This window comes from Globicephala melas, chromosome 1 (genome assembly GCF_963455315.2).
Source record: "Globicephala melas chromosome 1, mGloMel1.2, whole genome shotgun sequence".
Classification (NCBI taxonomy): domain Eukaryota; kingdom Metazoa; phylum Chordata; class Mammalia; order Artiodactyla; family Delphinidae; genus Globicephala; species Globicephala melas.
This window is the reverse complement of record NC_083314.1, coordinates 34,230,856-34,258,375: the sequence shown is the minus strand read 5'-3', so window position 1 is coordinate 34,258,375 and position 27,520 is coordinate 34,230,856. Positions and strand designations below refer to the sequence as shown.

Here is a 27,520-nt window from a genome sequence, read left to right as displayed (position 1 = left end):
CCAGAAACATCATTTTTCCTTGAGCACTAACTACATACAAGGGCTGGTAGAAGCCTGACCAGCTGAACACCCCCAAGCTTTCTAGGGCAGAAGCTCAGAGTGCCTTAATGTCTCCACAGAGACCTCCAAAGTCCCCCCACCCAGGTGAGCCTCCCTGGGGAGTGGGCTCTTAAAGGGGCAGAAGCCTCTGTAAACTGGTGGGCGCTGCTATGATACAACGGTGGTCTCTGGTGTCAAGAGGCACTCCAGCAAAGCAGCGTCTGCTCTGGGGCCTTCCCTGCTGTGTGTTTCTCTGGCTCCTGGGGCTCTGCCTGGTCTGCACCTCCCCTCCTCACTCCTTCTCCTCTTTGAAGACCACGGGCTGGAGTGGCAGACAGACCTGGGATTCTAATTTGCTACATGACCCCAGGCAAGTCCTCTAACCCCTGAGAATCTTACTGTCCTCAACTGCAAAGTGGGGAGAAAGGGGCTTGTTGTGAGGATTCAATGAGAGGCATAGTGCCTGGCACACAGTAGGGAGCTTAGCAAACCTTAGGTCTTGGCTAGCCTCCTCCCACATTCAACTAAAAGGCCGGACTCAGATGCCCACCAATGTGTCTCCTGGCCCCTGCCCTTACTGTCCTCCAGTTTAGCGACTGGCTGCCTTTAAGAGGTGAGGAGGTCTAGGCTGGCAGAATCCATGCTGAGAATCACTCTTTACTTCCATGATCTTGGGGGACATCACCCAACCTCTCAGCATGAGCCTCCTCAATTGTGCTGGCAAACTGGAAGGTTCTTACGGCCAGACATAAGGCCACTGGTCAGGTAAGGCCAGGAGGTTTGGGGCCTGACGTTCTCAGGGTGGTCTTGGGGAGAACAAACCTGGACACTGAAATGGAAAATGCAGCAGGATGCTGAGAACTCTGGGAGATGTGTGTGAAAGGAGGTATGGTCAGACCCAAGGTAAGAGGCCATCTGGGCAGCGGGAAGGGGAGTCAGGTCTGTGCAGTTACTGCTGGGCCAGAGTTATAGGGAGGTTTGTATCCTAGTTCTGCTGCCCTGGCCTTGACCATCCCCCATGTCAACCCTCTCTTGAACTTTGCTCCTTGCCCCCCTAAGTCAGAGAGCCACTTGGTTGGGGGAGCACAGGGTCAGCGACAGTAGCCAGAACCCCAGACCCTTCCCCAGGACTCCTGGCTGGCCCCACCCCTCAGGCACCAGCTTGGGCCACGGCTGGGACCCCAAGCAGAGTCCCAGGCCTCTTCTGCTCCCACCCCAGGTCACCCAGAGCTGACATCCAGCTGTGAATGCAGCAGCATCCGGAATACAGCAGGGAGGGTGCAGGGCACCATGCCCGTAGCCCAGGGTGGGTTCAGGGACACACACAAACCGAACTCTCTCTCCACTTCACGTACACATACAAGCAAGCCCCACTTGCACTCAGAGGCCCGGAGGGGGCCTTCTGTCCTCCATCTTCGGCATCAATCTGTCAAAACCAGCTTTTCAGCATGAGACTGCTCACTCCTTTCTGTACAACATGAATTAAATATATTATCTGTCTTTGCGCTGAGTCACAGGACATTCACAGTACAGTGGGGGAGGAGGGGAGGGACTTGTGGGGAAGCCAAGACCCTCCAGGGCTGCTCCTCAGGCTGAGGGGGGTGCGCAGGGGACCTGGCCTCCCCTTGGCCTCGCCATCCGAGATTCAGCCAAGTGCTGAGGAGACTTTGGGAATAGGACAGGTGTGCTCCACAGGGGTGGGGGCGGGGCCTTCTCGCGGGGCCACGGCCCTAACACTCCCAGTCCCCTGGGGCCTGGGGCTCAGGGCTCGGGATCAAAGTCTATCCCGTCCTGTCCCACCTTCCTGTACCTCAGGCTGCGGTGCTGATCCTTTCTCTGGTGACCGCCCTCTGGGGAGGCCAGGGGCATGGGGAGGCTGGTGCCCAGATAGGGTGGAGCAAGGACAGAGCCACGGGGGCCGGGAAGGAGGGGACGAGGGAGGCTGTGCCAGCCCCAGGGAGCTGGCGGCAGCGTCAGGGTGACCCTGCATATCTGGGGACCGTCCTCGGGACCCTGGCCCGGGGCTGGCTTACCAGCGCTCAGGAATGATAAGCGGGAACCACTCTCGGGAAAGGGCGGGGAGGTAGCAGCTTGGGTCAGAGCTCCAAGGGCAGTGCGTGCTCTACCACCTGCCAATTTAAGGCAATCCCATTCGGACTGGGGAGGCGGGCAGGCCTGGCTAAGCTGGCAGGAGTGCAGCTGGCAGGACCAGGCCACCACTGGATTTAACTGGGCGTCCAGCAGCATACGGGGCCTCTGGCGAGGAGTGGGGAATGGGAACAAGTGGGGGATGATGAGAAGAGGGGGTGGGGCTACAACTCCCTCTGTTGCTCAGGGGACACCCGCCCCTCAGGTGGGGGTGGGCTTTGGCACACATGTTGGCACCCAGGATTCCAGAGTCCCAGACAAGGTGCCATGTTGCTTCCTGCTCTCAGGGGGGGAAAAAGGGGAAAGACGTGTGGGCTCCAAGGGGCCTGAAAGGGACTCGACCAAACTGGTGAGGCAGGCAGGTACCCCGGCTGGGGAGGCATGGTGGTGCCCATGTTCAAGGCATAGCGCTCTGCCCGGCCTCTAGATTCTTCTGTCCATGTGGGTTCCATGCTGGTGTCTGAGCACTTTAGGGTGGGAAAGTGTCTGAGATCGCTCCCTGTCCCCTCACCTCCTCCCAGGGAAGCAGCTCATGCCCAGCCCCAGGGAAGGTGATGGAGGGGTTGGTGTCCAGGCCAAGGCCACTGGGGAGGCATGTGGGAAGAAGGGAGAGGAAACAGCCGTGGCCAGCAGGGCTGCCGAGAGGTCTTCTGGACCGGCCGTTAGCCCTCACTCCTCAGTCCTCCGAGGCCACACGGGCCCCATCCTGCCGCAATTGTGCTCAGTGTGACCTCTCGTCCCTTGGGCCACAGCAGGGTGGGCATAGCTCAGAAGATGCTCTGCCGCCGGCTCTTCCCTCGCCCTGGAGAATGGAAGGAAAGATGTGGACTGCAGGGAGAAGTCTGGGCCGAAGGTCACCTGAGATCAGGAGGGACGGGCGTCCTCCAGAGCTACTCTGATAGAACCATCAAGAGCACGTGCTTGGGAGCTGGTCAGCCCTGGGTTAAAATCCCATCCCTGCTACTTACTAGCTATGTGAAATTGCACCTTAGCCTCCCAAAGCCTCAGTCTCACTGCCTGTGAAATGGGGAGCATTAACTAATAGTACCAATTTCAAGGGGTATTTTAGGATTAAATGAGATACTGCATAGAAAGCACTTATCATGTCTGAGGCCATCAGCTAGTCTAGAAACGAAGTATAGTTCTCCCAGGATGGAGGCCAGAGAGCTCAGAATTTGCAGAGAGAATGAACCAGGAAAAACGTGCACCTTCCTCAGGGCTACTGTCAGAGACAGCGTTCTGTCTAGGGTGGGGGTTGAGGAGGGAAACGCAGGAGGAGGAAGCCTGGCAAGGAGATAGGGAAACCAGTCCCTTCCCTGCTCCCCACGGGCCCCCGGAAGACAGGCCAATGTCAGGGAGGCCACGCTGATTCCCACGGCAGGAGGGGCTTCTGGGCCCTATCTCTGTTCCTCAAGAGGGTGGAGCCGCCTGTCCTGGCCTCCTCTAATAAGAGGAGGAGGTGGGGGAGGCATGAGCCCCTACCTGGCTGCTGAAAGGCCAGGCCCCGGTAGCCTGGGTCCTTCTGGAGCTGGATCTCCTTCAGGGAGAAGATGGAAGTAGCTGGGGTGAGAGAGAGAAAAGGCCAGGAGAGAGCTGAGTGGAGCTGGCCCTGCTCCTGCAGCCTAAGGCCCCCACACCCATCGAGCACCCCCTTAGTTAGGACTGGCCCAGGAGCACCTAACTGGGCCTTTCGGGCAGCACCTTGGATCCACAGGGTTTCCTCCCCTCGTTGCAAACGAAAACCCAAGGAGGGGCAGCCAGGCTGCTCAGCTAGACCCAGGGCCTCTGGCCTCTTCGTTCCGGCTCCTCCACTCACACCAGCTGCTCCCTTTCTCTGGTTCTGGGGTGGCCCTGCCCCCTTCCCCCAACCTCCCCTACACACTCACTGTCTTCGAGCTGGTGCACACGCTCCCCCAGAGACCGGAAGTAGGGGTGCCTCAGGGCCGCCTCTGCTGACACGCGACTCTTGGATTCGTACTGAAAAGCAGAGGGTGGGGGACTGCAGGGACCCCTCTGGGCAATGCTATTCCCATGCTAAGTTATATGACGAGGAAGGGAAGGGCCAGAGTCTAACCTGAGAAGCCCCTGGGGTCAGCTGCCCACTCAAGCCAAGGCAGTCTCAGAACTCAGGGTCTCAGATCTCCAGCCACCAGGAGAAAACCAGAAGGGGGGCTTTCAGAGAATGATCTCCTCTTGGGATGGAAATACAGATGCTGAAGCATCTAAGATCACAACTTTAATAGTAACATTAACAACTACCCTTTATCGTGTGCTTATTCAAGACAGGCACCCTTCTAAGTGTATTCCACAACCTCAATTTATCCTCAAGACCATCTTACAAAATGGGAATGACTCATTCTACTTTGCAGTTGAGGAAACTGAGGCACAGAAAAGCTCTGTAACTTGCCCACAGCTACACAGCTAGGGTCTGAATTGGGGTTTGAGTCGGGAGTGCACCCACTCTTAAGTCTGTGGAAGCCAGCACTCCCCTCGGGCCCAGTGGGTGGAGGGTACGTGGGGAACGCCAGCACGCAGGTGGGACGGAGGGCTGGGCAGGGATCTTGGGGCTTCAGCTCTCTGACTGCCTGGCCCTGGTCGGCGTGGGAGCACTCACCAGGAGGAGGCCGGTCAGGAGGTTGATGCCATCAGTGTCCAACCTGCGGGAGGAAGGAGCTGGCACAAGTCTGGTCTATGGGGGCGGGGTGGGACGGGTGGGGCTCACAGCCACCTCCGGGAGGGACAGCCAGGCCCACAGGCAGAGAGGAGGAGTGGGGAGGAAGGGCTACCTGGGAGCATGACTGATGAGCGGCTGGGGCAGGTACTGGGGGAAGTTGTACGCTCGGAACTCGGACAGGGCCATCACACCAGGCCACGTCTCTTCCGTGGGGGTCCCTGGGGAGATGAGAAGGGGTGGCGAGGGGTGAGAGGCCAGGACCGAGGGCGACTTGGAGGGGTGCAAGGTAGGAGGTGGGGTCATAGAATGACTGAGTCCACCCCCCCCCCCGCCGCCCTGTAGAGATCCGGTGGGAGCTGCTCTTCCCAGTCCGGATATGCGCCCGGGCTGGACAGAGTTCCGGCGCCCCCTAGTGGTGAGAGGGAGGAGCGGCAGGACACTGACCGAGGAGTCGGAAGATGAGGTGCAGCTCCTCCTTAACCGTGGAGCCGGGGAAGAGGGGCCTCCCTGTGGCCATCTCGTAATGGATGCAACCCACGCCCCTGCAGGGAGCAATGGGCAGGGGCGGCGTTAGGCTGGACCTCCTTGCACCCGCGCTTCCTAGCGCTGCTCCACCACGATGCCCTGCCACGGTGACTCAAATGGGTCATGGCACCGGGGTGGGTGGCCCAGAGCTGCAGAGGCTCCTAGCACAGCACAGCCACCCACTACAGCCTCCCTCTGGGGGCTTCTCAGGGCTCTAGGACGCTTTGATCTCTCCCCTTTCACTCTGTAGGATTTGGGTCTGCATAGCCAGCACCCATGAGGCAGCTCTTCAAGCAGTGTTGTCTCCAACTTCCCATCATGTGCCCCTCTGGAAGAGAGAAGTCCACAAATCCACTCTCCAAGAAAACCCCTGGTGTAGGGCACAGCAGCCATGCATCAGAAAACTGTGTTTTACCTTTAAAGTTCGGCAATCTTTTTCTTCTACACTGAATCATATGTGTGTTAATTTTAAGGAAAAAAGTATCCCTTCTAAATTTTTCAGTAGAACTGATGCTTGGGTAAGATTCATCATATTTACTGTGGGCGCCCTCCTGTGCCCTCTGGTAACCCCCTATGTAACCCTGGGCGAATATTTCAGAAGCACAGCCTAGGAGAGTCTATTTAGAGCCAGGGAAACCCCAGTGTAGCTCTGACTTAACTTTATTTTTTGTTTAAATGCATCTTTTATTTATTTTCCCCCTAAACTTGCTTCTCTTTATTTTTTGGCCACACAATGTAGCATGTGGGGTCTTAGTCTGCCCACCAGGGATCAAACCCGCATCCCCTGCATTGGAAGCACAGAGTCTTAACCACTGGACCACCAGGGAAGCCCTCAATTCTTTAACATCCAGTTCAGCAGGATGCCACATGGCTTTTATTCAAAAGAGATTAGACAGTCCTTCACAGAGGCCTTTGGGGCAGCAAAAGCGAGTCGCAGGTGCGGAAGCCCCTGCCCCACGCCCTCAACCCCACGCCCAGTCCCACAGCGCTTGCTTACCACATATCGATGGGGGTGGAGTACTCCGTGGACCCCAGCAGCACGTCGGGGGGCCTGTACCACAGGGTCACCACCTCATTGGAGTAGGTCTTCGTGGGCACTGACTTGGCCCGGGCCAGTCCTAGGGACAGACCCGTCACTGAACCGCGCCCCCCCCCCCCGACAGTGCCCACATCCTGAGGAGACTGTGTCCGATTCCTCCACTACCCCGCCCCAGCCCTGTGGGCTCTGGCCCTCACCGAAGTCGGCCAGCTTCAGCTCCCCTCTCTCGTTGATGAGCAGGTTCTGGGGTTTCAGGTCCCGGTGCAGGATCTTGCGTCGGTGGCAGTAGGCAAGGCCCCGGAGCAGCTGGAACATGAAAATCTGGGGGAGGGAAAAGCAAGGAAGCAGTGCAAGGTGGGAGCATGTCCCATGGAGGGGAGGGGGGAAGGGAGGAACCCTGCGCCTCTTCCCCGTGGCTGGGACGGGGATGGGGACAAGACTGGGTGGAGGTGAGGTACTTGGAGAGCTACCTGGTTCTCCTGCCCGCGTGGAAGCCACATCCTGGGCCCCAAACACCCCAGGGAATGCCATCCAGAGGGCAGGGCACCAGGTGTACAGAGGAGGCAGGAGGGTGGGGGAGGAGAGAGTACCCCAGCCGGGGAGCTGAGAGACGCCACACTGGGCCAGGAAGCCTGCCTGTGTGGGGTCCTACGCACACAGAAGAGCTCATTCATCCCTCTGAATTTCCCCGAAGCCTCTCTTCATCCTGGCAGGTAACTCACGCTCCCGTCTGACAGAGAGGGAACCTGACGCTCAGCGTGAGAGCGGGGAGGTCCATGCCACGGAGGCTCTCACCTTGACGTTGTGCATGCTCATGAGGTTTCCACAGTGGTCCAGATACTGCTTCAGGTCACTGTCCTGGAACACAGGCCTGGCTCAGCCCTCGCCCTGACCTGACGCCTGGCCAGGCGCCCTTCCCTGGGCAGGGCCCAAGCCGAGGAGTGGGACAGGTCCCTGGCTCCGAGCTGCCCCTAAGCCTGGGCCCTTGGGCCATTCCTGAATGGGAGCATCTGAGAACCTGATTCCAGAACAAGGCCTGGGCCACCCCCACCCTCTCCCCCCCACACCCCTACCCCAACTCACCAGGTACTCAAACACCAGAGTGAGGGAGCGCTCCGTGTGGATGAGGTCATGCAGGGTCACAATATTGGCATGTTTCAGGTTCCTCAGTAAAGACACTATGGGGAGACAGGCCTGCCTGTGTCCCTTAGGCCCCACATGCCCCTCTATGCCCCTCATACCCTCTCCTCCTGGGACCAGCCTCAGGAGTCCCCATTCCAGCAATGGCTCTTGGCCCCCAGGCTGCCACCAGGGCTCAGGCCAGGAACCCCTCCTCCCAGGAGCCCCAAGACTACAGGGCCCTAGGATGCTGTACCCTCTCGGATGGCAGTGCAGGGCGCGCCTTCTTCATGTTCCAGCCGGATCTCCTTCAGGGCCACGAGGTTCTCTGTCAGTTTGCTGCGCCCTTTGAAGACCGTGGCATAGGTTCCCTGGGAACAAGAACCCCAGCAGCCCAGCCACATTCAGGCCCCGCTCTCCTCTGTCCAACGTCCTCCTCTTTGTGCCTCTGCTTGGGCCGTGACTTTGGCAGGACCGCCCTTCCCTACCCCCCCGACCCCTTCACTGAAATTCTGTTTCTTCCAAAGCCCACTTCTCTGTGAAGCTGTCCCTAACTCCTTCCTGCTCAGAAGGAACTGCCTTTCCTATAAGCCCCCAGCAGGCAAGGTGTCCCTCTATTATAACACCAGTTTTGTTCTTCCTTATGTTCTGTTGATGTTTACGTGTAGGTCTCCTCTGGGTTCCTGGAAGGAAACGGCCACATCCTCCTCCTCTCTGTAAACCACGGCCCACCCCCCCGCCTGGAACACAAAGCCCAGCACAGTGTTTACGGAAATAGCTAATAATTACACGGCGCAAAAGCTTACAGTGACCTACTCGGGCCTCACAACACCCTACGAGGTAGAACAATTAGGATCTCCATCTGACAGAGGAAGAAACCAAGGGCACAGAGGGAGGTCATATAGCTCACACCAGGCCACAGAGCTGGTAAATGGAGGAGTTGGGATTTGATCCCAGACAAGAAATATTAGCAGGAAAAAAAAGACTGGATTCTGCCCCAGAGCCCATCAGCCACCCCATCCTCATGCCCTCCTCCAGGACCTGGGCCCACCTTAACACCTGCCAAAGGCTGGGCCAGACTGCATGGCAAGATCTGTGGGACAGGGGTAGTGGGACCGCAGACTGGGGAAGGCTGGGGAAGACCCTGTTCCTCCTCCTAGCCATCCCGCCCGGCGGCCTGGAGAAAATCCAACCCAGCCTCTTACCTCCCCCAGTTTGTCCAGTTTCACGTATGTTTCCAGTTTCCCAAAGCCGATATCTGACTGCGAGGGAGAGACATAGGGTCCTGTGAGCTTGAAGGTCCCAGCAGTCCCACATAGAGTACACCTCCTCACCCCCAGCCTCCAGGTGGAAAGGGAATGAGACCCCCAGGGGGTCTGAGGCTAGCAGGGTGAGGGCAGCCCCAAATCCTCCCTCTCCACTTCTCTCTGTCCCTGTGATAAAGGAGGGAGGCCTTGGAAGTGTGAGTTTCTTTCTCCCGTGGCAGTGGTGGGTGCAGAGCCCAGGGTTGTAGTCCTGGGATTGCCACACGCCTTTATCACCTGTCTGTCTCCATCCTGCTCAGAAGCCCCTCAAGGGCAGGAACTGTGCCTTTTTCTCCACTGTACCTTGGGGGTCCAGTTCAGAACCCACCTCGCTACAGCCTCTCTCGTCAGCACACTTGCTCCAGCTCAGTAGTACCCAACCCTTAACAATACGGACTCCTGGGCCTCACCACCCAGAGTTTGATTCTGTAGGTATCTGGACTGGGGACCAGAATCTGTGTTTTGTAGGATACTCCCAGGGAAATCTGATAGGCAGCCAAGACTTGGAAACACGGGCCAGCTGGTTTATTGACCTCACGCCAGTGAAGACTCTGGAACCCAGAGGGGGCTTGGAGCTCAGCTCCAGCACGGGTGGGACTCAACTAGGGAATGGAGGTTGACCAAGAGGACCAGCTGTGGGAATCCTCTCGGCCAGAAGGTGGCGCCAGAGGCCCAGAAACCTCCTCGGAAACTGCTGCAGGCCTCAGCCGGGACAGGCAAAACTAGGACTGATGTCTTGCAGGGGAGAGGGTGTTCCACCCAGGCGACCTCTGACCCTCTTGGGACTCACCAGGGAGGCACGGCGGGACATTCGGGTGAGCGGTTTGGGCAGGTCTGGGCTCTCCAGCTGCAGCTTCTGGAGGAATTCCTGGGGCAGTCGGATGTCCATGGGCAGAGAGAGCCTCTTACTGATGTCCTGCAGTGGCCAGGATGAGACAGGGGCGCCAGTGTTTGCTCCAGGGTAGCCAGGGCTGTGGGACCCTCGCCTCTGGCCCTGGGCCTGGCTTTCCCTGTGAACAACCCCAGCAGGACTGAACCATGGGCTGTGAGGCTTCAAAGATGTGCTGAGACATATATGAACATCCAGGGGTTGCTGTGTGACCTTAGGAGGTGGCGTCCCCTCTCTGGACCAGAGTCACCATCTGTAGAATGAGATTCCTGCAGACACTGCGATTCTGTAAGCACATTTTTCATACACTTGGGCACATGTATGTGGGTCATAAGACCAACAGTCAAATTGTCTCGCCCTTGCTATGTACCAGGAATGTTCAGAGCACGTGGCATATATTCTCATTTAATCTTCTCGATGACCATTTTAACACAAGGAGACTGTGGTACACAGAGGTTGCGTAGCCTGCTCAAGGTCACAGAGCTAATCAATGGCAGAGTCGGGATTTGAACCCATGAAGTCTGGCTCCAAGGCAACCACCTTCCCGGGCATACATCTGTGGATGTGTCGTAGAGCCTGGAGCCCCTCACCTCCATGGAGAAGCGGCGCTGGTTCTGCCGCCGGTACTGCATGCCAGGGGACAGCTGCCCGGGGTCCTCCCCTCTGTCTGCGGGGGAGAAGGTGCTGGACTCTGGCTGGGGGTCTCTGCCCAGAGGATGGAGCTGCAGGTCTGAGAGGGAGAGACATCAGCCACCCTCCCTGCCTCTGCCCCGGCATGGGGGTGGGGAGGAGACTTCACTCTGCCCTTCCCCGAGCAAGGCCAGCCCTGCTGTGTGTCACGGTGTGTCAGGGAGGGTGGGGAGGGGCAGGGGGGATGCCGGGTGGGGAGGGGTGGGGGAAGGGCCCCAGACCCCTCACCCTCATTGTGCCGGCTGTGGAGCTGGTTGAACTGCTCTGTGAACTCGACCAAGGACTCCTCGATGGTCTCGGTGCGGGGCACTGACAGGGAGAAGCGGCGCTTAAAGTTCTTCATTTTGTTCATGATCAGCAGGCAGCAGGCCGCAGGGTCCTGGGACAGAAGTGAGAAGAGCAGGTGAGAACACGGCAATGGGTCCGGTCGACACCAGCTTCCCATCAAGCTCTGTCACCCCGCACTCAGGGGCCAGGGTCGCAGCTTCCTAACCCTCTTCCTCCCTGGGAATCTCATCCCCCCAGGATTCCCTGTCCCTGGGGAGATATTCACAGGGAATATTAAGAAGCACAGCAAAGTACTGCTCATAACAGCAGCTGGATGTGCCAATAGGATCCTGAAGGCCTCCCCAGGGCCAGATGGTAACCTTTCAGCTGCTGGAGGTCTAGAGAGTTCTGGAAGGAGGCCAGGGGTGGCAGGGAAGACACCAGAACCGGGTGGCCCTAGGGCCAGCAGCTCTTTACCAACTTGCACGGAAGAGGCTGAATGTCAACAGCCAGTAAGCCTTACTGACTGATGCCCATAAGCTGAACATAGCTTAGCCTACACCCTTGTAACGCAGTCTGGTCCCAACCCCATTTCATCCTAATATTGACACCTGGGAGTCCCTCTCTGGCTTGTCCTGGGTCCCCAGGAGACAGGAAAAGAGAGGAAAGGGACAAGCTGAGGCCTCTTGATCCCAGCCCCACTGTAGCTGAGGGAGAAGGAGGCAGAGTAGAAATGAGCTGGCCCAGCCCCATTCCCTCCTGCTGAAATAAGGGAGGTCAGGAGCCGTTGTATGTCTCAAGGGAAAGACAGAAATTTACCGGAAACAGACAAGGCCCCCAGGGAGGAGAGGCTGAGCACTGCTGGCCCCTCCCATGCCAGAACCCCAGCAGGCAGGGTGCCTACTGCAGAGAACATGATGCAGGAGAGGGGTGGGCTGCTCTGCTCACTCCAGGGCCCCCTCCCCAGCGAGAAGAGGTTCCCTCCCTGCGGCTCCTCTTGCCCCGAGTGAGGGGACACCCACTGGCCTCCCAATGAGACTTGTGCAACTGCTTCTTCCCATAGACCCTCCCTTCTCTGTTCTGCCCTGAAAACTCAGAGTGGGGCTGTCACGCTTTCCCTTCCCTTTCCCCCCTTCCCCTCCCCTCCCCTCCATGGTTTCATAAGCTTCCAGTGTGGCCACCCCCTCATTTCTACTCTGCCTCCTTCTCCCTCAGCTACAGTGGGGCTGGGATCAAGAGGCCTCACAAGGGCCCCCACCCACGCCTGCCGTGAAGCCATCAGGGCTAGCCCTGTGATGGGAGGGGGCCAGCCTGCACCAAGCATAGCCCATTTCCAGAGGATGCTCTCAGCACTGTCACCGGCCAGTAACCAGTTGCCAAGGCGACCAGGCCCCTCCTGAATCCTGGTTTAAGGGATTATGGGTCAGTAGCATGTTTACTTTGCTTAAGGATCACATCCTTCTGTACTCAGCCAGCCTGGAAAGGGTCCTTTCCCTGGCTACCCCCAAATGCAGCTAAGTTGTGGCCCTCCAGCTCCTCTGAGCCCAGAGACTGGGAATGGCCAGGCACTCCTTCCTCAGGCCGGCACCCCTCAGAGTACCGGCGTTGGGTCTGCACTGCCAGCCGAGCCTGTCTCTGTCAGTGGGCCGTGAAGTCTCCCTCCGTCCGGCTCAACAAATGAAGTACCAAGCATTACACTAGGCACTGGGGTTAGTGGTGAGTCAAGCCTGGTCCCTCTTCTCAAGGAACCTGGGGGCTGTGAGGCCTCCTTTGATGAGAAGGTAGCTGAAAGGTCTTCTTCTTCCAGCTTCCTTGCAAAGCCCACCAGCCTGGAACTTTCTTACTTCTCCATCTCCAAGCTCATTCCTGCCAGCCAACCTCAGCCACTCCTCCTGGCTCTGTGTGATGTCCGGGCCTGTCGTCTGCAGGATTCTCATGGACAGGAAGCTCCCAGAGGCTGCCACCCACCTCACTCTTGTGTGCAGCCAGCCGGGGATGGGGGGGGCATAAGGGGGGCTTCATGACGGTGGCAGCGTGTAGGCTCCAGTGACAGGAGGACCTCGACACGCCCTGCCTGACTCATATTTCCCACACGACAGGAGAGTGGAGATGTCCCCATTGTACAGATGAACTGTTTACAAGTTGGCTGAACACGAGCATCAGCAGGGAGTACTGGGAAACATTCAGATTCCTGGGCTTCGCCCTCAGATTCCGGAACTGAGGCTCTGAGAACGGTGCCTGGGAAAATGCACTTTTAAAAATCATCCCCCATCCCACAAGTTGCATGGGGTGGCCAAAACCAAACAGACAAATGAAAAAAAAAAACCCACGCCCAATGATCTGAACACTAGAGCCACGGTTGGGAAGCATCTGAGGTCTAGGTCTGCCCAGGTTTCCAGATTGCACTCGTGTGCTGAGATGAGGAATCCTCGAAGCTGCGGAGGCACAGGAAGGTGGAGGAATGCTGAGTGGAGCAGAAGACCCACCAGAAGGGGAGACAATGTCTGCCCTGCACAAACCGATGCCCCAAGCTCAGTCATGCTCATTCTAGGGGGCGGGGCGACTGGGCACTTGGCTCCCTGAGGTCTGGGCTCTGCCAAGAGGGGCCAGTCACGCCCTCTTCTAAACACAGGCCTCCCCACAAAGCCATCTGGGATTTATGGGATGGCACATAGGGTTTGCGGCTCAGGAATCCACCAGTAGCGGCCATATATCTCATGCCCTTGCATTTGCCTGTAGGGGAGGGAGAGGGGAGCTCATCAAAAGCCTTCTGGGAGGGAGGCCCCCAATCTCTACAAGACAAAGGAGAAGCAGCCTGAACTGCACCTGCCCTCCTTGTTAGCAGCAAGGAGACACCAGTGGGACCAGCAAGCATGTGGACGGTGAAACTGGGGACGGCTCACTTGAGCGGGAATGGGGGACCAAGCAACGCGGACGATGGGAACCAGCTGCTCTGCACCCGGCCTGAGAAGAGACCAGGAGGAAGTGGCTGTCACTGTAGCAGGAGCGATGGCGGTCAGATGTAGGGATGGGCTTCCTGATGGTGGCAGGGGAGCAGGCGGCAAGGGTGGTGACCACGCAGAGAGTGGACGCTGCTCTCGGACGGGGACAATCGGGGCCTTGAACCCGGCAGGGTCCGGGTGTGACAGGGCAGGCTGGGCAGTGAATGGTCTGTTGTTCCCCACCTCAGGACACAAGATGCCTCTGTGACTTCTTTCTTGGGAGAGTCAGTTCCTCAGATTTGAGGGTCAGGGGGGAAGGGCGACAGGAAAAAGGCCTGTTACCTTCGTGCCGTCTGCCCCTCACCCCCATCTGGGGACAGAAGGGCTCAGTGTGACCCGGCCTGAAGCCAGCCCAGGGCTGGGCACAGTGTGGCCTTTGTCCCCAGGGCCAGGGAGCCATCTGGGGCTGTCCCCGTGCAACTGGTGCCAGGGGAAGAGGGAGACGGGCGCCCAAGGACGCTGGCCTGGCCGGGTGGGATGGGGGGATGCTGAAGGAGAAGTCCCCCTCAGGAGCTGCAGGGGTGGGCAGGCAGACCCCCAACCAGGCCTTCCCTCCTGCCCAGGTGAGTCCATAGAGTTCTCGGCCTACCTCCCATCACCTCCTCCTGGGCACACACCAGCCAGCCCAGCAATTCCTGCTGGTGCCAGAGAAGCAGGTAGCTCAGGAGGAAGGAGGAGCCAGACCGAGAGGAAACTGACACTTGCCCCGAGGCCACCGTGCGCCCCGCAAGAAAGGGCTGGACTCCTGGAGTGTTAGCAGGAACGGGCACTCACAGAGCCACCATTCTAATCCTCCCTGGCTCGCCTGTGGAGGACAACGCGGCTCCCAGAGGGGAACTGACTTGCTCAAAATCATGCAGCAATTTCCTGACTGTCGCCAAGTACACAGACTCAAGTGACCACATTGCTCCTTTCTTCTCCTAACTGGAACTCTCCCACCCTGCCCCTCCCTGCGGCCTAGGCTGTAAGCGCGGTTTTCTACCTTCCAGGTCTCCTCCACCGCCACCCTGAATTAAAGTCAGACAACCCCAGCTTCCAATCCCGTGCCACCACTAGCAGGCTGATGACGGCGATTCAGTGACACCATCGCTCGTAGCTTTTCATTCAACAATTATTTATTGAACATCTACTATGTGTCAGGCACTGTTGTTGACCCTGAGAATCCACTTGTGAACAAAACAGACATTAATCCTGCCCTCATTAATCCTGACACTCTAAAAGGGGTGGGGAGAGGCAACAAAGAAAATAAGTAAATAAAATATATGGTATGTTAGATGGTGACAAGCGCAACAGAGAAAAATAAAACAGGAAAGAGGGATGGGGTGTGACAGGTGGGATGTTGCAGTTTTAAATAGGGTGTTCAGGAAGTCTTCCCTGAGAAGGTGACATCTTCTGGGAAAAATTCTGAGTAGGCACCGGGGAGGGAGCTAGTCATACAGAATCTGGGGGAAGCATGTCAGCAAGGGAACGGTAGGTGCAAACGTCCTGAGGCAGAAGTGAGTTTGGTACGGTCTGGGAACAGCAGTGTGGCTGGAGAAGAGAGCTGATCATGTTGGGGCCCCTCGGGATTTGGGAGGGTTTGCGGGGATGAGTGATTTGATCCCATTTAGGTTTTAATTGGCTCCCTCTGGCTGCAGCAGGGAGCTCAGTCAGGAGGTGATGGCTGGGGGAAGCGTAGAGCAGTGGAGGTGGGGAGAAGTGGCTGGATTCTGGGTATATTTTGAAAGTGGAGCCAGAGGGATTTGCGGACAGATTGTATATGGTGTGTGAGAAAGGAGTCAAGCAGGACTCTGAAGGGTTTGGCCTGAGCAACTGGAAGGATGGGTGGCCATAGTGGGGATGAGGGATGCTAGGACTGGAGGTCTGGGTTTTAGGCATGTGTTTCATGTCCAGTGGATGTCTGAGTGGGGATGCTGAGCGAGCTGACACAAGGAAGACACCCAGAAAATGTTAGCTCTCTTTTCTCCTTTTCTTTTTCTCTCGACTTCCTGCACAGATGTAAAAATGTACCAGAAAAGAGGCCCATATAAAGCTCACCAAACACATCCCTCACAGACGTTCTTAGAGCCCATAAGGCACTTTGAAGCCTTGGGATGCAAGAGGACCAGGGAACAGGGAACATGGTTGGCAATCAGCAGGCCTGAGCCACCAGATGGAGACGGAAAGGCCAGGTAGGAGGGGTCCCCCCAATTATTGACGCAACTCGGCAAGGCCACGCCGGGCAGGGGACCTGGGCCTCCTAGCTGACTGCTCTTATCCACGGGGCAGGCCAGGCCGGCCCACGGGCCCATCATCCAGGTAGTGCAGAGGTGGCCTGCCGCTCTCCACCCCCTGGACGACCTCTGCCAGGCCCCAGAACTGACACCTGCCTCTAGGCTGGGACACCTGGGCGACCCAGACCGGGAGACCACGGAGGCAGAAAAGGAGATTGACAGAGCATCCAGGGAAGCTGGGTCACAGCCTCCCTCTCACAGAAGTTTGGCTGCAGACTGGTGCAGAGGGAGGAGGGCAGCTTCACTTCCTAACCTCCAGGGAGCCAGGCTCTGAGATTCCTCAGGGAACCCTTATGAGAAGCCCCTTTGCCTTCCTCCTAAATAAAGTCCCATTCACAAGCCTGCAACCCAAGGTCCTTCAAGACCTGCCCCCCCGTTCCTCTCGGGCTCTGCTCTCCCCACTCCCCAGCACAGCATGCAGTTCAGGTCCTGGGTCTTCAGAAGCTTCCCAGAGCCCCTAGGACCGCAGGGAGCCCATCTGATGGGCCTCCCTCACCGGGGGCGCTTTGATTCCAGTGCCTAATGCTGGCCACACACAGCAGGCCTGGCTGGCTGTGTCACCAGCGCATAGAGCACCTACTGCATTCCAGGCACATGTCAGATACTTTTCCAAGTCCCTCTTTTGGCTGTGTTTTCTTTTCTTTTAGCGCTCAGTCTCTGTGAGTTCAGGGACAGGGGAGGAAGGAAGTAACTTCCAACTGCCCACTTTCTGAAGCCCAGAGGGTCTGACCCTTGGTCCCAAAGGCTGACCACCAGCTAGGATCCTTATGACATTCTCTGCTGCCCATTTCCTGCCCCCACCTCAGCCACTCAGCCACTCTGGGCCTTTGGGCAGGTTTCAAAACAACTAGAGGCCACGGCTGACCAAGTCTGCAGACGTCATGAGCTGAGACTTCAGAGCCACTCCCTCCTTGCAGGAGAAGTGTGCCTGCAGGGAGCCGGCAGATACCATCTCTTCCTTCATCTTCTAGCTGACCCTGCTTTGCACAGCTTGAGGCTTTAGTTTCCCTAGTTTGCGACAAACCTCAGGAGAAGCCAGTCACCACATGACTGGCTGGAGCTGAGAGGCAGTGGCAGAAGCAGAAGCAGAAGCCCTGGAGCCCTCATCACTCACCTCATTCCGCGAGCTCTTGCCTGGATGAGAGAGGCTGTCAGCCTGGGGCCTTCTGAGTGGTCAGAATCAAGGGGACAGACAGGCCTGTGGTCACTCTGCCAGCGAACAGATGCTCTGGACACAGGGACAGAGCTCAGAGAAGATTCTCACAGCCCCTGTTGGAATGCGGGAAGCAGGCGGGGAAGGCCTTCCAGGAGCAGGCAGGACTAACCTGCAAGAAGCCGGTCAGGAGGCGAAGCGTCTGGGGCTCAGGGTGGCCCCTGCCCTGGACAAATGCACTACTAGCCTCCACGGCGTCCTACCTGATGCAAAAGTCCCGCAGTGAGGGCCACGTGCTGCCCAGCCCTGCTCTCCAAAATCCTCTGCAGTGTGGAGTCCTGGCAGAAGTCCCAGCTCTCCCACCTACTAGCACTATGACCTGGGAAGACACCCATGCTTCAGTTTCCTTTTCTGCTAAATGGGGATAATGCCTAACCTCCTATCCAATTGCCACTGGCTGCGAGACCTAACTTTCTCAGTTGCTTTCTGATGATGTCACTTCCCTATTTTAAATCCTTCAATATTAACACCACCCTCAGGAAAAAGTCCAAACTCCAGTGGCCAGAAGACTAGGCCTCCTGTGTTTTGACCCCTGTCTCCTCCTTGTCTCAGCTCTCACCCCTCCCTGGGGGGTCCAGCTTTATGAAATGTACTTGGCGTTCTCAGGGTAAACCACACTCACGGCCCACATGAACCTTCACTCGGCCTGGGATGCCCTTCCTCGTTTTTCCCTAGGTAAAAACCACTGCCAAGCGCAACTCAAGTGTTGCTTCCCCTGGGAAGCCGCACGCGGCCACCCCTCCTCCCTCGAGGTAAGATGAGATGCTTCCAGAGCGGCCTGTGCACATTCGTAACTAGATGGTGATGTCTTCATGGCAAGAGCATGGTCTCAGGCAGCTCTGCTTCCCCAGCGCCTCACGGTGGAAGGAACCTACCAGGTGCTCAGCCAGTGTTTGTGGAATGAATGAACACATGGCTGAATTAGACCGCAGCCAGTGCACCATAATGACTCGTTCAAGCCTCTTTCCTCTATACACATTTAAACATTAGGGCCATTGAAGACAAAGACCTTCTGGCACCTTGAACCTCCAGAACACTCTGTCTGTCTGTCTGCAGACCCTTCCACTCTCAGGCAGGCCAGGGACCTGTTTCTATGTTTATCTTCTCCTTGTCAGGCCAGCCCCACTCTCAGCAGGTGGGACTTGAGCCCACCGGGATGGCCTGGTCCTGCCCTCTTTCTGGGCACACTAGAGCAAGCCCGGGGGTCCGCCAACCAGCCCTGGACTCTCTGGGACATCTTTCCTCCTCGGTTCTCCTGGCTCTCAGTGGGAACTGGAACCCAGGGACCTGTGGGCCAGGGACAAGGGGAAAGCCAGCAAAGTGTTCCCATCTTCAAGGCTCCAGTCAGGCATGACCTCTTCCTGGACACCTTCTACGATGCCCCTCATGTCCTCTCTAGCCTGAAACCCTGCTGGCCCAGCCAGGTGGGGGCCCCTCATCTGTGCTCCCACGGCATTCTGGACGTCCCCAAGTAGCACCCTTGGCTCCCTGTACTGTAAATGCTTGCTTGTCTGTTTCCCTAGTTTGCCTGCGGGCTTGTTAAGGGCAAAAATTGGGTCTGACTCATCATTACACCCCCATGTGCCTGACATGGGGCCTGGCACCAAGCAAACCCTCAAATGATCAGTGAGCAAATCTATAAAAGCTGAAAATTCCTGGTTCTGGGAGCTGTTTGGAGGTAAGAGGGCTGCCAGGAGACTGTCAGTTGCCCACGGGACTCCAAGCCTCATCTGTAGCCTAGCCCTCCTTCTCCAGCCAACTCTTCCCCATGGTAGTGGGGGGAGCGTGGGCTGGGGCAGAGGGGGCAGCTTCCTGGCCAGCAGCAACTCCCCCAGTGAGGTCTGTGGAGGCCTCAGGGTTGGCAGGTGCCACAGCACAGTGAGGGATGGACAGGGGATGGAAACGATCCTAAAGAGAGGTTCCAACTGAACACGCACCGGGCTGGGGCCTCCAGGGCTTGTGGAGAGGGGCTTGGCAGACCTTGGGGCCCTCCTCATGGGCTCCCATCCCCTAGGGGCAGATTTCCAGGGCCTCACAGGTCAGGTGCACTACCCAGGCTCAGACCTTGGCCTCGACCCCTACAGATGACCCCTCCTGACCCCCCTGCCCCATTGGTGTGGGCCCCACATCAGCCCTGCTGATACTCTGTTCTTTTTGGCTTCCTGAGGCTCAAGGAATGAAGCCACATATATCATCTTCTGGTATTTTCTTTTTAGCCTTTTCTGGAGACCCAGCTAAGGCTGGCCTGTAATCTTTGTGGAGGCTCTGGATTTCTAAGTGATATGACGGGACAAGGTGCCCTTCTGTCAGCTCTGGTCCTGGCCGTGCATGACATCCCAGACCAGAGGCTGGAGCAAGGAGCCAGCGCAGGCAAGATCTCTGTCTCCCATGTCTGCTTCCAGACCAGGCCTGCCTCACCTCCCAGACAGAGAAGACCCTTTTCCACTCCTCTTAGCAGCATCCATGAAAGACCCTCAAGGAAGGTCCCTCACCTACTACCCAGTGTTTTTAAAATTCCAGAGTCTGGAACCTCTTCTTAGGTCTTTCTTCCTAAATCCCAATGGAAGCAGCTCACAACCGTTTCCTCTCTGTTTGCTTAAGGACAGATGCTGATGCCCGCCATCCTCTATACAATCAGTAGGGGGAGAAGTAAAGAGCGTCCAGGTCACCTCTCCTTCAGCCTTCCCTTGTCCAGACTGAAGAACCTGTCATGGGATCTTTGTTAACATCTCTTGGTTTTCTCACCATGCCCAACTTTAGCAACAGAACGGCAGGGGCCTTCAAGCTCTGGCATCCCGGGGGACTGCTCAGTCACATGACAGGGAGGGCAGGAGGGAAGGGTTTCCCAGCACCTCCAGACCACATTTCTATTTATACTGCACTCCCAGGCCTCCACCGCCACCAGTTTGGCCCAACAACGCCAGGCCCACATTCTGGAGGACCCTGGCCAACATTCTCCATCCTTTAGGGCAAGCGGGCTTCCTCACACTCAGCATGGCCGCCCTCTCACCAGGCTGGGCCCAGGCGGCCACCTCGGCCTGGACCACCTCCCTGCTCCTCTCTGTCTCCAAGGCCCCCTCTGGGATGCCTCTGAACATCCTGCAGTTGCTCACCTGTTCTTTAAACGTCCCATCAGCGGCACCCACCGCCCAGAGCTCGGGGGTGGCGCTGGTTTCTCCTAGACCCTCTCTCACTTCACAAGTATCCACTCAACCAGGCACTGTCCCAGGCTCTTGGCTTGTCTTCCCCTCCCCCAGCCTTCTGGTTCTCCTGCTTCTTTCTCCCTCCCTTGTCTGGTGGACTTACTTCCTCTACCTGTCCCTGAATGTCAGTGTTCCTGAGAGTTCCCTCTTTGGCCCTTTGTTTCTCCTCATCTACACTCATCCTGGTGACCTCATGCTCTCCTGCAGTGGAAACCACCACCCATGTGCTGATGACTCCCAGATCCACAGCTCTGGCCCCACCAAGCCCCTGAGCCTCACACACACAGGCCCAACTGCCTGCTGGGCATTTCGGTCTAGATCTTCCCCTAGGGTCTGAGATCCTAGAATTACCCCACTGGGCCTAGGACAGTCCCCAAGACAGCAAATAGTTTGAGATGGGTATTTATTGTTTTTTGTGTGTGTGTGTGTGGTACGCGGGCCTCTCACTGTTGTGGCCTCTCCCGTTGCGGAGCACAGGCGCCGGACGCGCAGGCTCAGCAGCCATGGCTCACGGGCCCAGCCGCTCCGCGGCATGTGGGATCTTCCCGGACCGGGGCACGAACCCGTGTCCCCTGCATCGGCAGGTGGACTCTCAACCACTGCGCCACCAGGGAAGCCCTGAGATGTGTATTTAAATGAAAAGGGCATTTGTGTACAACTTGTAAAAGCTGTATGTGTGCTAGATATACATGTGTCATACATGTGCACTATATAAATATATGTAAATACACTGTATATAATCCAGAAGGATATAAATATGTGTGTGTGTGTATATATACCCCCCCCACACACATATATATATTCCAGAAGGATCTAAGTTAAATGCTAACAGTGGTTATGTAATAGGGTGGCAGAATTATGGGTGATTTTAATACCTTCTTTTCGCTTATTTGCATCTTCTAATATTTCCATAATGAACATTCACTGCTAATGTTAAAAGAAGAAGTAACGGGGCTTCCCTGGTGGCGCAGTGGTTGGGAGTCCGCCTGCCGATGCAGGGGATGAGGGTTCGTGCCCCGGTCCGGGAGGATCCCACATGCTGCGGAGCAGCTGGGCCCGTGAGCCATGGCCGCTGAGCCTGCACGTCTGGAGCCTGTGCTCCACAATGGGAGAGGCCACAGCAGTGAGAGGCCCGCATACCACAAAAAAAAAAAAAAAGAAGAAGAAGTAACGCTTCTTTTTAAATGAAAAAAAGTATTTTTAGGTAGATTCCAGAACTATTTAGTGCAAACCTTGGGAGAACTATGGTTTTCTTGAGCAGGGTCGGCAAACTTTTCTGTAAAAGGCCAGACTGTCAGTATTTTAGGCTTTGTGGCCATATGGTCTCTGCCATTACACAGCTCTATCCCCATAAGGGACCCACAGACAAGATGTACATGAATGTGTGGCTGTGTTCCAGTAAACCTTCACTGTGGACACGAAACTTCACATTTTATGTAATTTTCAAGTGTCACAAAATATTACTTTCAACTTTTGAATTTTTCCCCACTACTTAAAACTATAAAAATCATTCTTAGCTCACGGGTCGAGTAATATAGGCTGGATTTGGCCAAGAGCCATGGTTCGCCAAGCCTTGCCCTTGGGCATCAGTGCCTGGATGGCGTTTGAATCCGGCGCCCACTCCTTTGGGAAGTACTTATTTTCCTCTTATCTGACAAGGAGGAGGTCTTCCAGGCCTTTCTCATCCACTGAAGCTGTGGCAAGGACCAGCTGCCCTGGCCTCAGCTGGGGGAAGGCCCTGTGCTGCAGAGTTTGGGGGATCAGAGGCAGAGTCCCTCCTGGGGTCTCCGAGCACAGCTCACCTTGCCAGCAGGATTGGCAAAAGCTGGAACCACAAACCAGCCATCCTGGATGGAGCTCTAGAAATGCCCTAGTCTGTGTCCTTGTTTTTCGGGTGAAGAACGAAAGACTCAGAAAGGGGAGCGAGCTGCCCAAGGCCACTGGGTTGATGGGGAAGAGCCGAGACTAGAACTGAGGGCTCGTGACTTTGAGTTCCATGCCTTTTCTGCTCCCCCAGGGTTGGAAAGGATGGCAAGGACCTGGCCGGAGACGGCATTCTCCGCACCGGGCACCATTATCAGGGAAATCAGCAGCCCACTGGAGGGCTGCCTTGCACAGGGAAGGAGCCAGGCAGGTCTGGCGTCAGCCCAGAATGTGGCACCCAGCCCAGCCGTGGCAAGGGGTGCTGCCAGCTGGGCTCCGTGCCACGAACAGGGAGGGGCTCAGGGCCCCCTTTCCTGGCCTCAGCCTATGCCCTGCTAGCAGAGGGGGTCTAGAGACCCAGCACTGCTGATGTCATGAGTGTGATGCCCTCCAGTGCAGGACCTACCACCTACCTGCTTCCAGGCACTGGATCCTGCCAGGATGTGAGGAAGGACAGCCACGTCCCCTCCTGGGCCTGGTCACCCAGCAAGAATCTCCTTTGCTGGGTGGCTAGGGCCAGAGGAGAGAAGGAGCCCCAGTTCCTGAGGGGATCCCCAAAGGCAGGAAAGGGGAGGCTCCTTTAGGGGAGCAAGGTGTGAGGACAAAAATCATTCTGGAACTTTGCCAGAGTTTCCCACAATAATGATAAAATGGAGAGGGCGCTCAGGGTAAGGGAGGGTAGAAATGCTTTAAGAACAGAGTTTCCTGCCCAACTGAGGGCCTGAGCCCTGGTTTCTACAGGGATCAAGGAGAGGCCAGGGTCCTGAGAACTGCCAAATGTGGCCACTAAATCCATCTGCCACCACCCTGGATAATGACACCAGGCAGGGCAAAATTCAAGGAATATTGTGGACATTATCTCATTGGAATCTCACAACCATATGAGGTAATACTATTACTCTCTCCATTTTCTAAATGAGGAAACTGAAACTTGGGTGAGCAAGTTCCTCCACCTAAGGCAACCACTTACTGAGCGACAGCGGCAGGATCTGCACTGACCCTGGAGTCCATACACTGCCCCCACCCACGGTGAGCAGGAGACACACACTCCACACACAAAAATGATGAATGAGGGGCTTCCCTGGTGGCGCAGTGGTTGAGAGTCCGCCTGCCGATGCAGGGGACACGGGTTCGTGCCCCAGTCCGGGAAGATCCCACATGCCGCGGAGCGGCTGGGCCCGTAAGCCATGGCCGCTGAGCCTGCGCGTCCGGAGCCTGTGCTCCGCAATGGGAGAGGCCACAGCGGTGAGAGGCCTGCGTACCGCAAAAAAAAAAAAAAAAAAAAAAAACCCTTGATGAACGCACCAGCTGGCCATTGTCGGGTCATGCTGTCTATACTGACCCCTCTATTTCCAGGGAAGACTTTATTTAATGTTTGAAGAGTGGGGTGGGAGCACAGGGTAAAACCATTATCCAGAGTTCCAAGAAAGAGGGTCTCACCACTGTCCCTTCAAAAGTTTGGGCCAATGTCTCCAAGACCAGGGTGTCCTGTCTCACCAGGGTAATTCATGCTGTCAGGAAGCCTCAAGACCCTTTTCAGTTCAAAGGCAATTCTCACACCCGCCTCCTCATTGCTCCTCCTCTGCAGACAGAACCGTGGAGATTTCAGGAACAGATGCGCTCTCCTTCAGACAGGAGGTCTGGCTGAGATGCGCCTACAGCTTTCCCTCTTCCTGATCTGCTGCTGCGCCACTGGCCAGCTCCTGCCAGGCCCAGCCACTGGCTCTGTCATGATCCTGGGTCCCAGACCCTCTGCCTGAGCTGCCAGGAGTCCAGCCTCAGAGCTGGGTTCCGTGTGTGCGCACAAATGCGCTGTGGGGACCAGGACAAGACCTCGGTTTGCTCCCACCCCCTGGAGATGGGAAAATGCCTACTCAACAGCTAATGCCAGGAGGGCGAAGGGTCCAGGGTGGACGGGGGAAGAGAAATGTGACTCACACCCAACAGGGTGAAGCTAATCAGGTGAGTCTGGATCCAGGCCAGCCACTCCCTTCTGGACAACAGAGCAGAACAGGGACTGCAATTAATTAAGTACTGGGGGAGGGTCTTCTTACCCCAGGGAAAGGAGGCCCTGCCAGAGGCCCTCAGAGAAGGGAGCTGTTGGGTTTCCAGGTCCCAGTGCCTACCTCACTCATCCTAGAAACTGGGATAGAGGGTAAGGTACAGTCCCATAGCACAGACTCCTGGTCCTCTCCTGGCAGGTTCTCATCCAATTGGTATCCCACCCCACCCGCCATTCTCTTACACAGAGCCCTCCTCCCCAACCTGGAGGAACAGGAAAGATACTCTCTAAGGGCCCGGCCTGATGGGATTAAGAAAGCCTGCCTCCGTCTCTCCTGAAAGCCAGGCACAGTGTGATAACTAGGAATTCCCTTCCAAATAACAAATACAGCGACCGGTTGTTTAGCATTTGCCGTGTGCCAATGCATTACTTCATTTAATTCATGCAACACACCTCCTTATTATGATCCCCATTTCACAGACGAGGAAACTGAGGCTGGGAGAAGCTCAAGAGTTTGCTGGGGAGAGAGAAGTCACACAGCTGGTATTGATACTTGCAGGAGCTGGGCTGGCCCTCTCCTTCAGGCCTCAAACTCAGGGAAGGAAAGAAGAAATCCACGGGGGGATGGATGGAGATGCTGGACAAAAGTCCAGAACAGGGTGAGCCCAGAAAGTAGAGGCACAGCTGGAGTAGGAGCTGGGAGAAGCCAGGCGAGGCTCTGCCCTACAGTGTGGGGCTTGTCTGCGTGGGCACAGGAAGGCCAGCTTGGCAGAGGACAGTCTGGGTCTGTCGAGAAAACAAATGCAGCCATAAAGGCAGCTTCATCTCCTCAAGGCCCGATGGGAAGGCTTCCAAGGCAGGCAGCTCCATCAGTCCCATGAGATCTTAGACCAAAAACCCACTTGTTCCTCAGACCAGGTACCCTCTCTCCTGCGATCCATGGAGAAGCTGGGTTCTGCCTGGCACAGGATAAGGGGGAGCCTCCTTACTCACAGCGCCAGCCCCATCCTTGCTTCTCCAAGGACTGCTATAGAATCAGACAACTCCAGAGTAGGCTGGCATCTCCCCTGATGGGGCAGGAACTAAGAGCCAGGGGGCTTGAGGTCAGATGAAGTGGGCTGGATCCCACCTTTGTGGATTTCGGGAAGGTTGGTATCTCAGAGTCTTTGTTTCCTCACCATAAAATGAAGATAATAATACCTACTTCATAAAGCTGTGTGGCACACTACTTGGCACCCAATCAATAATAAATGCCCAGTCAAAACTAAAATCAAAAAATGGTAGCCACTGAGGCATTCAGAAATCGGATGCAACTTACTGAAGTCTACTCTGGCTCTGGAAACCCCAGTAAGTTTGGGAAGAATGAAGGCTCCTGGTGGGGCGTGGGCAGCCAGCGGGGAGAGTCCCAGTGGGCAATGGGGTTGCAGGGCTGGGGGGAGGTCAGCCTCACAGGCTCATCAGCTGCACAGGAGGTTGACTGGGGCAGGGTAACCCGAGACAGTAGCTCGGCTGTAGCAAGGTGACCCTCTCTCCAGAACACCTTCAAGATGCAGACCCAAACCCAGGAGCCAGTGTTGCCTGGGACCATCTTCGCCTTCCCCCAACCCTAAGCAAGGTGGTCCCAGCGCCCTGGCCAAGGCAGAGGAAAGGTAGGGGATCTCTGAGGACATTTCTGTCAGCCAGACATTCCAGGCATCCTCGTCCTCGAGGATTCTACTCCCTCAGTCCAGTGTCCGGGAATGTGCTGTGTGCCCATGCCCAGTGGAAAACGTCACACGAACATGCCGAATCTCAGCGGGCGCTGACACAGGAGGGGCAGGCTGGTGGTGTCAGTGAGTCACAGGGCCCAGGACACAGTTGGGGAACTGCTGAGGGCTGGGCTGGGGGTGGGGCTGAGGTTCTGGGAAGCTGACCCCCACTCCTCACAGCCCCAACTATCCCACCCTTGCTGTCGGGAAGGGGCTCAGAGAGAATGAGAAAGAGGTCACTGGTGCCTAGCAGGGTGTTCACCCCAAGCACAGAAGATCAGTTACTGTCTCAACAACCGGACTCCCACCACAAGGCCTGCAGACAGCTCCAGAAACCCCCTGCCCCTAACAGGGAGAGAACAGAGGCCTCCAGCAAGGCGGACCTCAGATTTCTGATTCCTGATCATCTCCCCTGAGACAGAAGAATCCTCAAGCCACATCTCCCAACAGGCCACCCACCCTTTCCCACCGCTGCGTTAACCCTTTGCCCGCTGCTGCTGGGTGGGGAGGTGGTACTGCCCCTTTGGGCTCCCGGGTGGGCAGGGAGAGAAGAGGCACAGTAAACCCCAGAGGCCCCCACTCAGCCCCCCACACACCCCTCAGCGCTGGAACCTGCAGGGCTTCACGTGTCCTGTCCTTCCACCTTCACCCCAGGGCCCTGGCCTCCCACCCAGCCACAGCCTGCCTCTCTGGAAAGTTCACCGGAGCCCAGAAAGGCCTTCAAGGCGGGATGTGGTCCCACACTGGCGGATTCTCCCGTTACCGGAGACTCCTGACGCTTGCCCTTCCCACAAGGAAGGGAACTGAGAAAGCGCCTGGTTCCCGATGGGGTGGAAAACTTTGCTTCCTAGGAGCCCGGGGGCCAAAGTGAGTACCGGCGGAGACTCCCGGGAGTGGGGGGGTGGGGGTGGGGTGGGCGGAGGATCTGAGAAGGCAAAACAGTCCTCCCTCCTAAGCACCTGGAACCTGGGACTGGCCTTTGCAGGGCATCGCCCACCCCCCAACACTCTTGTCCACTCGCCTCGTGATCTCGGACCTCTCCATGTCGCTCCGGTATTTCCCTCCAACCTCTCTCCCCAGGGCAAAAGCAGAACGGCGCCTTTAAGAGCCGCTCCGCTTACCTTTGCTTCGTTCACCCGGCGCCGCGGTGCCCCCTCCTCCGACCTCCCCTTCCTCCCCCGGCACGCCGCCCGCCCAACCGGCCGGACACAGCGCGCCGCCCGCGGGACTCACCGCGCGTGTCCTGGGGTCCGCGGCGCGCCAGCTCCAGCCCGCGACGGCCGGGGTGCGGCGGGTCTGGGCGTCGTGCCCTGCGCCCTGCTGGGGTCCCTGCCCGGGCTCGGGGCGGCTTCCTCAGCTCCGGAAAGGTGAGCGGCTCCCCAGAGAAGCTGCAACCTGAGCTAGAAGAGGAGGAGGAGGAGGGAGAAGGGGAGGGGAAGGGAAGGGGTGGAGGAAGGTGGGG

The 27,520-nt window shown here is 57.0% G+C and overlaps 1 protein-coding gene across 3 annotated transcripts; it reads right to left on the bottom strand.

The window, feature by feature from the left end:
* Positions 1–1,733: 1,733 nt before the first annotated feature.
* Positions 1,734–27,520, bottom strand: CDK18 (cyclin dependent kinase 18). 3 transcript variants are annotated; one of them, XM_030872784.2, is made up of 16 exons: positions 27,292–27,520; positions 10,656–10,806; positions 10,328–10,467; positions 9,639–9,764; positions 8,750–8,806; positions 7,801–7,915; positions 7,509–7,603; positions 7,221–7,283; positions 6,623–6,746; positions 6,384–6,504; positions 5,306–5,403; positions 4,974–5,079; positions 4,802–4,844; positions 4,074–4,164; positions 3,670–3,747; positions 1,734–2,989 (listed from the first exon to the last, which is right to left on the bottom strand). In XM_030872784.2, exons 2-16 carry the CDS (start codon positions 10,777–10,779, stop codon positions 2,955–2,957), a joined length of 1,416 nt encoding a protein of 471 aa, XP_030728644.1. In that variant the 5' UTR covers positions 10,780–10,806; positions 27,292–27,520; the 3' UTR covers positions 1,734–2,954. The 3 variants fall into 3 exon arrangements, with proteins under 3 accessions (XP_030728644.1, XP_060149537.1, XP_060149540.1); XM_060293554.2 differs by lacking the exon at positions 27,292–27,520 and adding an exon at positions 17,084–17,228; XM_060293557.1 differs by lacking the exons at positions 10,328–10,467; positions 27,292–27,520 and having other exon boundaries at positions 10,656–10,795.

Coding starts and splice junctions, on each gene's coding strand:
- CDK18 (XM_030872784.2), bottom strand. CDS start 10,779: ATGAACAAAATGAAGAACTTTAAGCGCCGCTTCTCCCTGTCAGTGCCC. Junction 7,916..8,749: donor AACTGGACAAACTGGGGGAG/GTAAGAGGCTGG, acceptor TCTTGTTCCCAG/GGAACCTATGCCACGGTCTT. Junction 2,990..3,669: donor CCTGGCCTTTCAGCAGCCAG/GTAGGGGCTCAT, acceptor TCCATTCTCCAG/GGCGAGGGAAGAGCCGGCGG.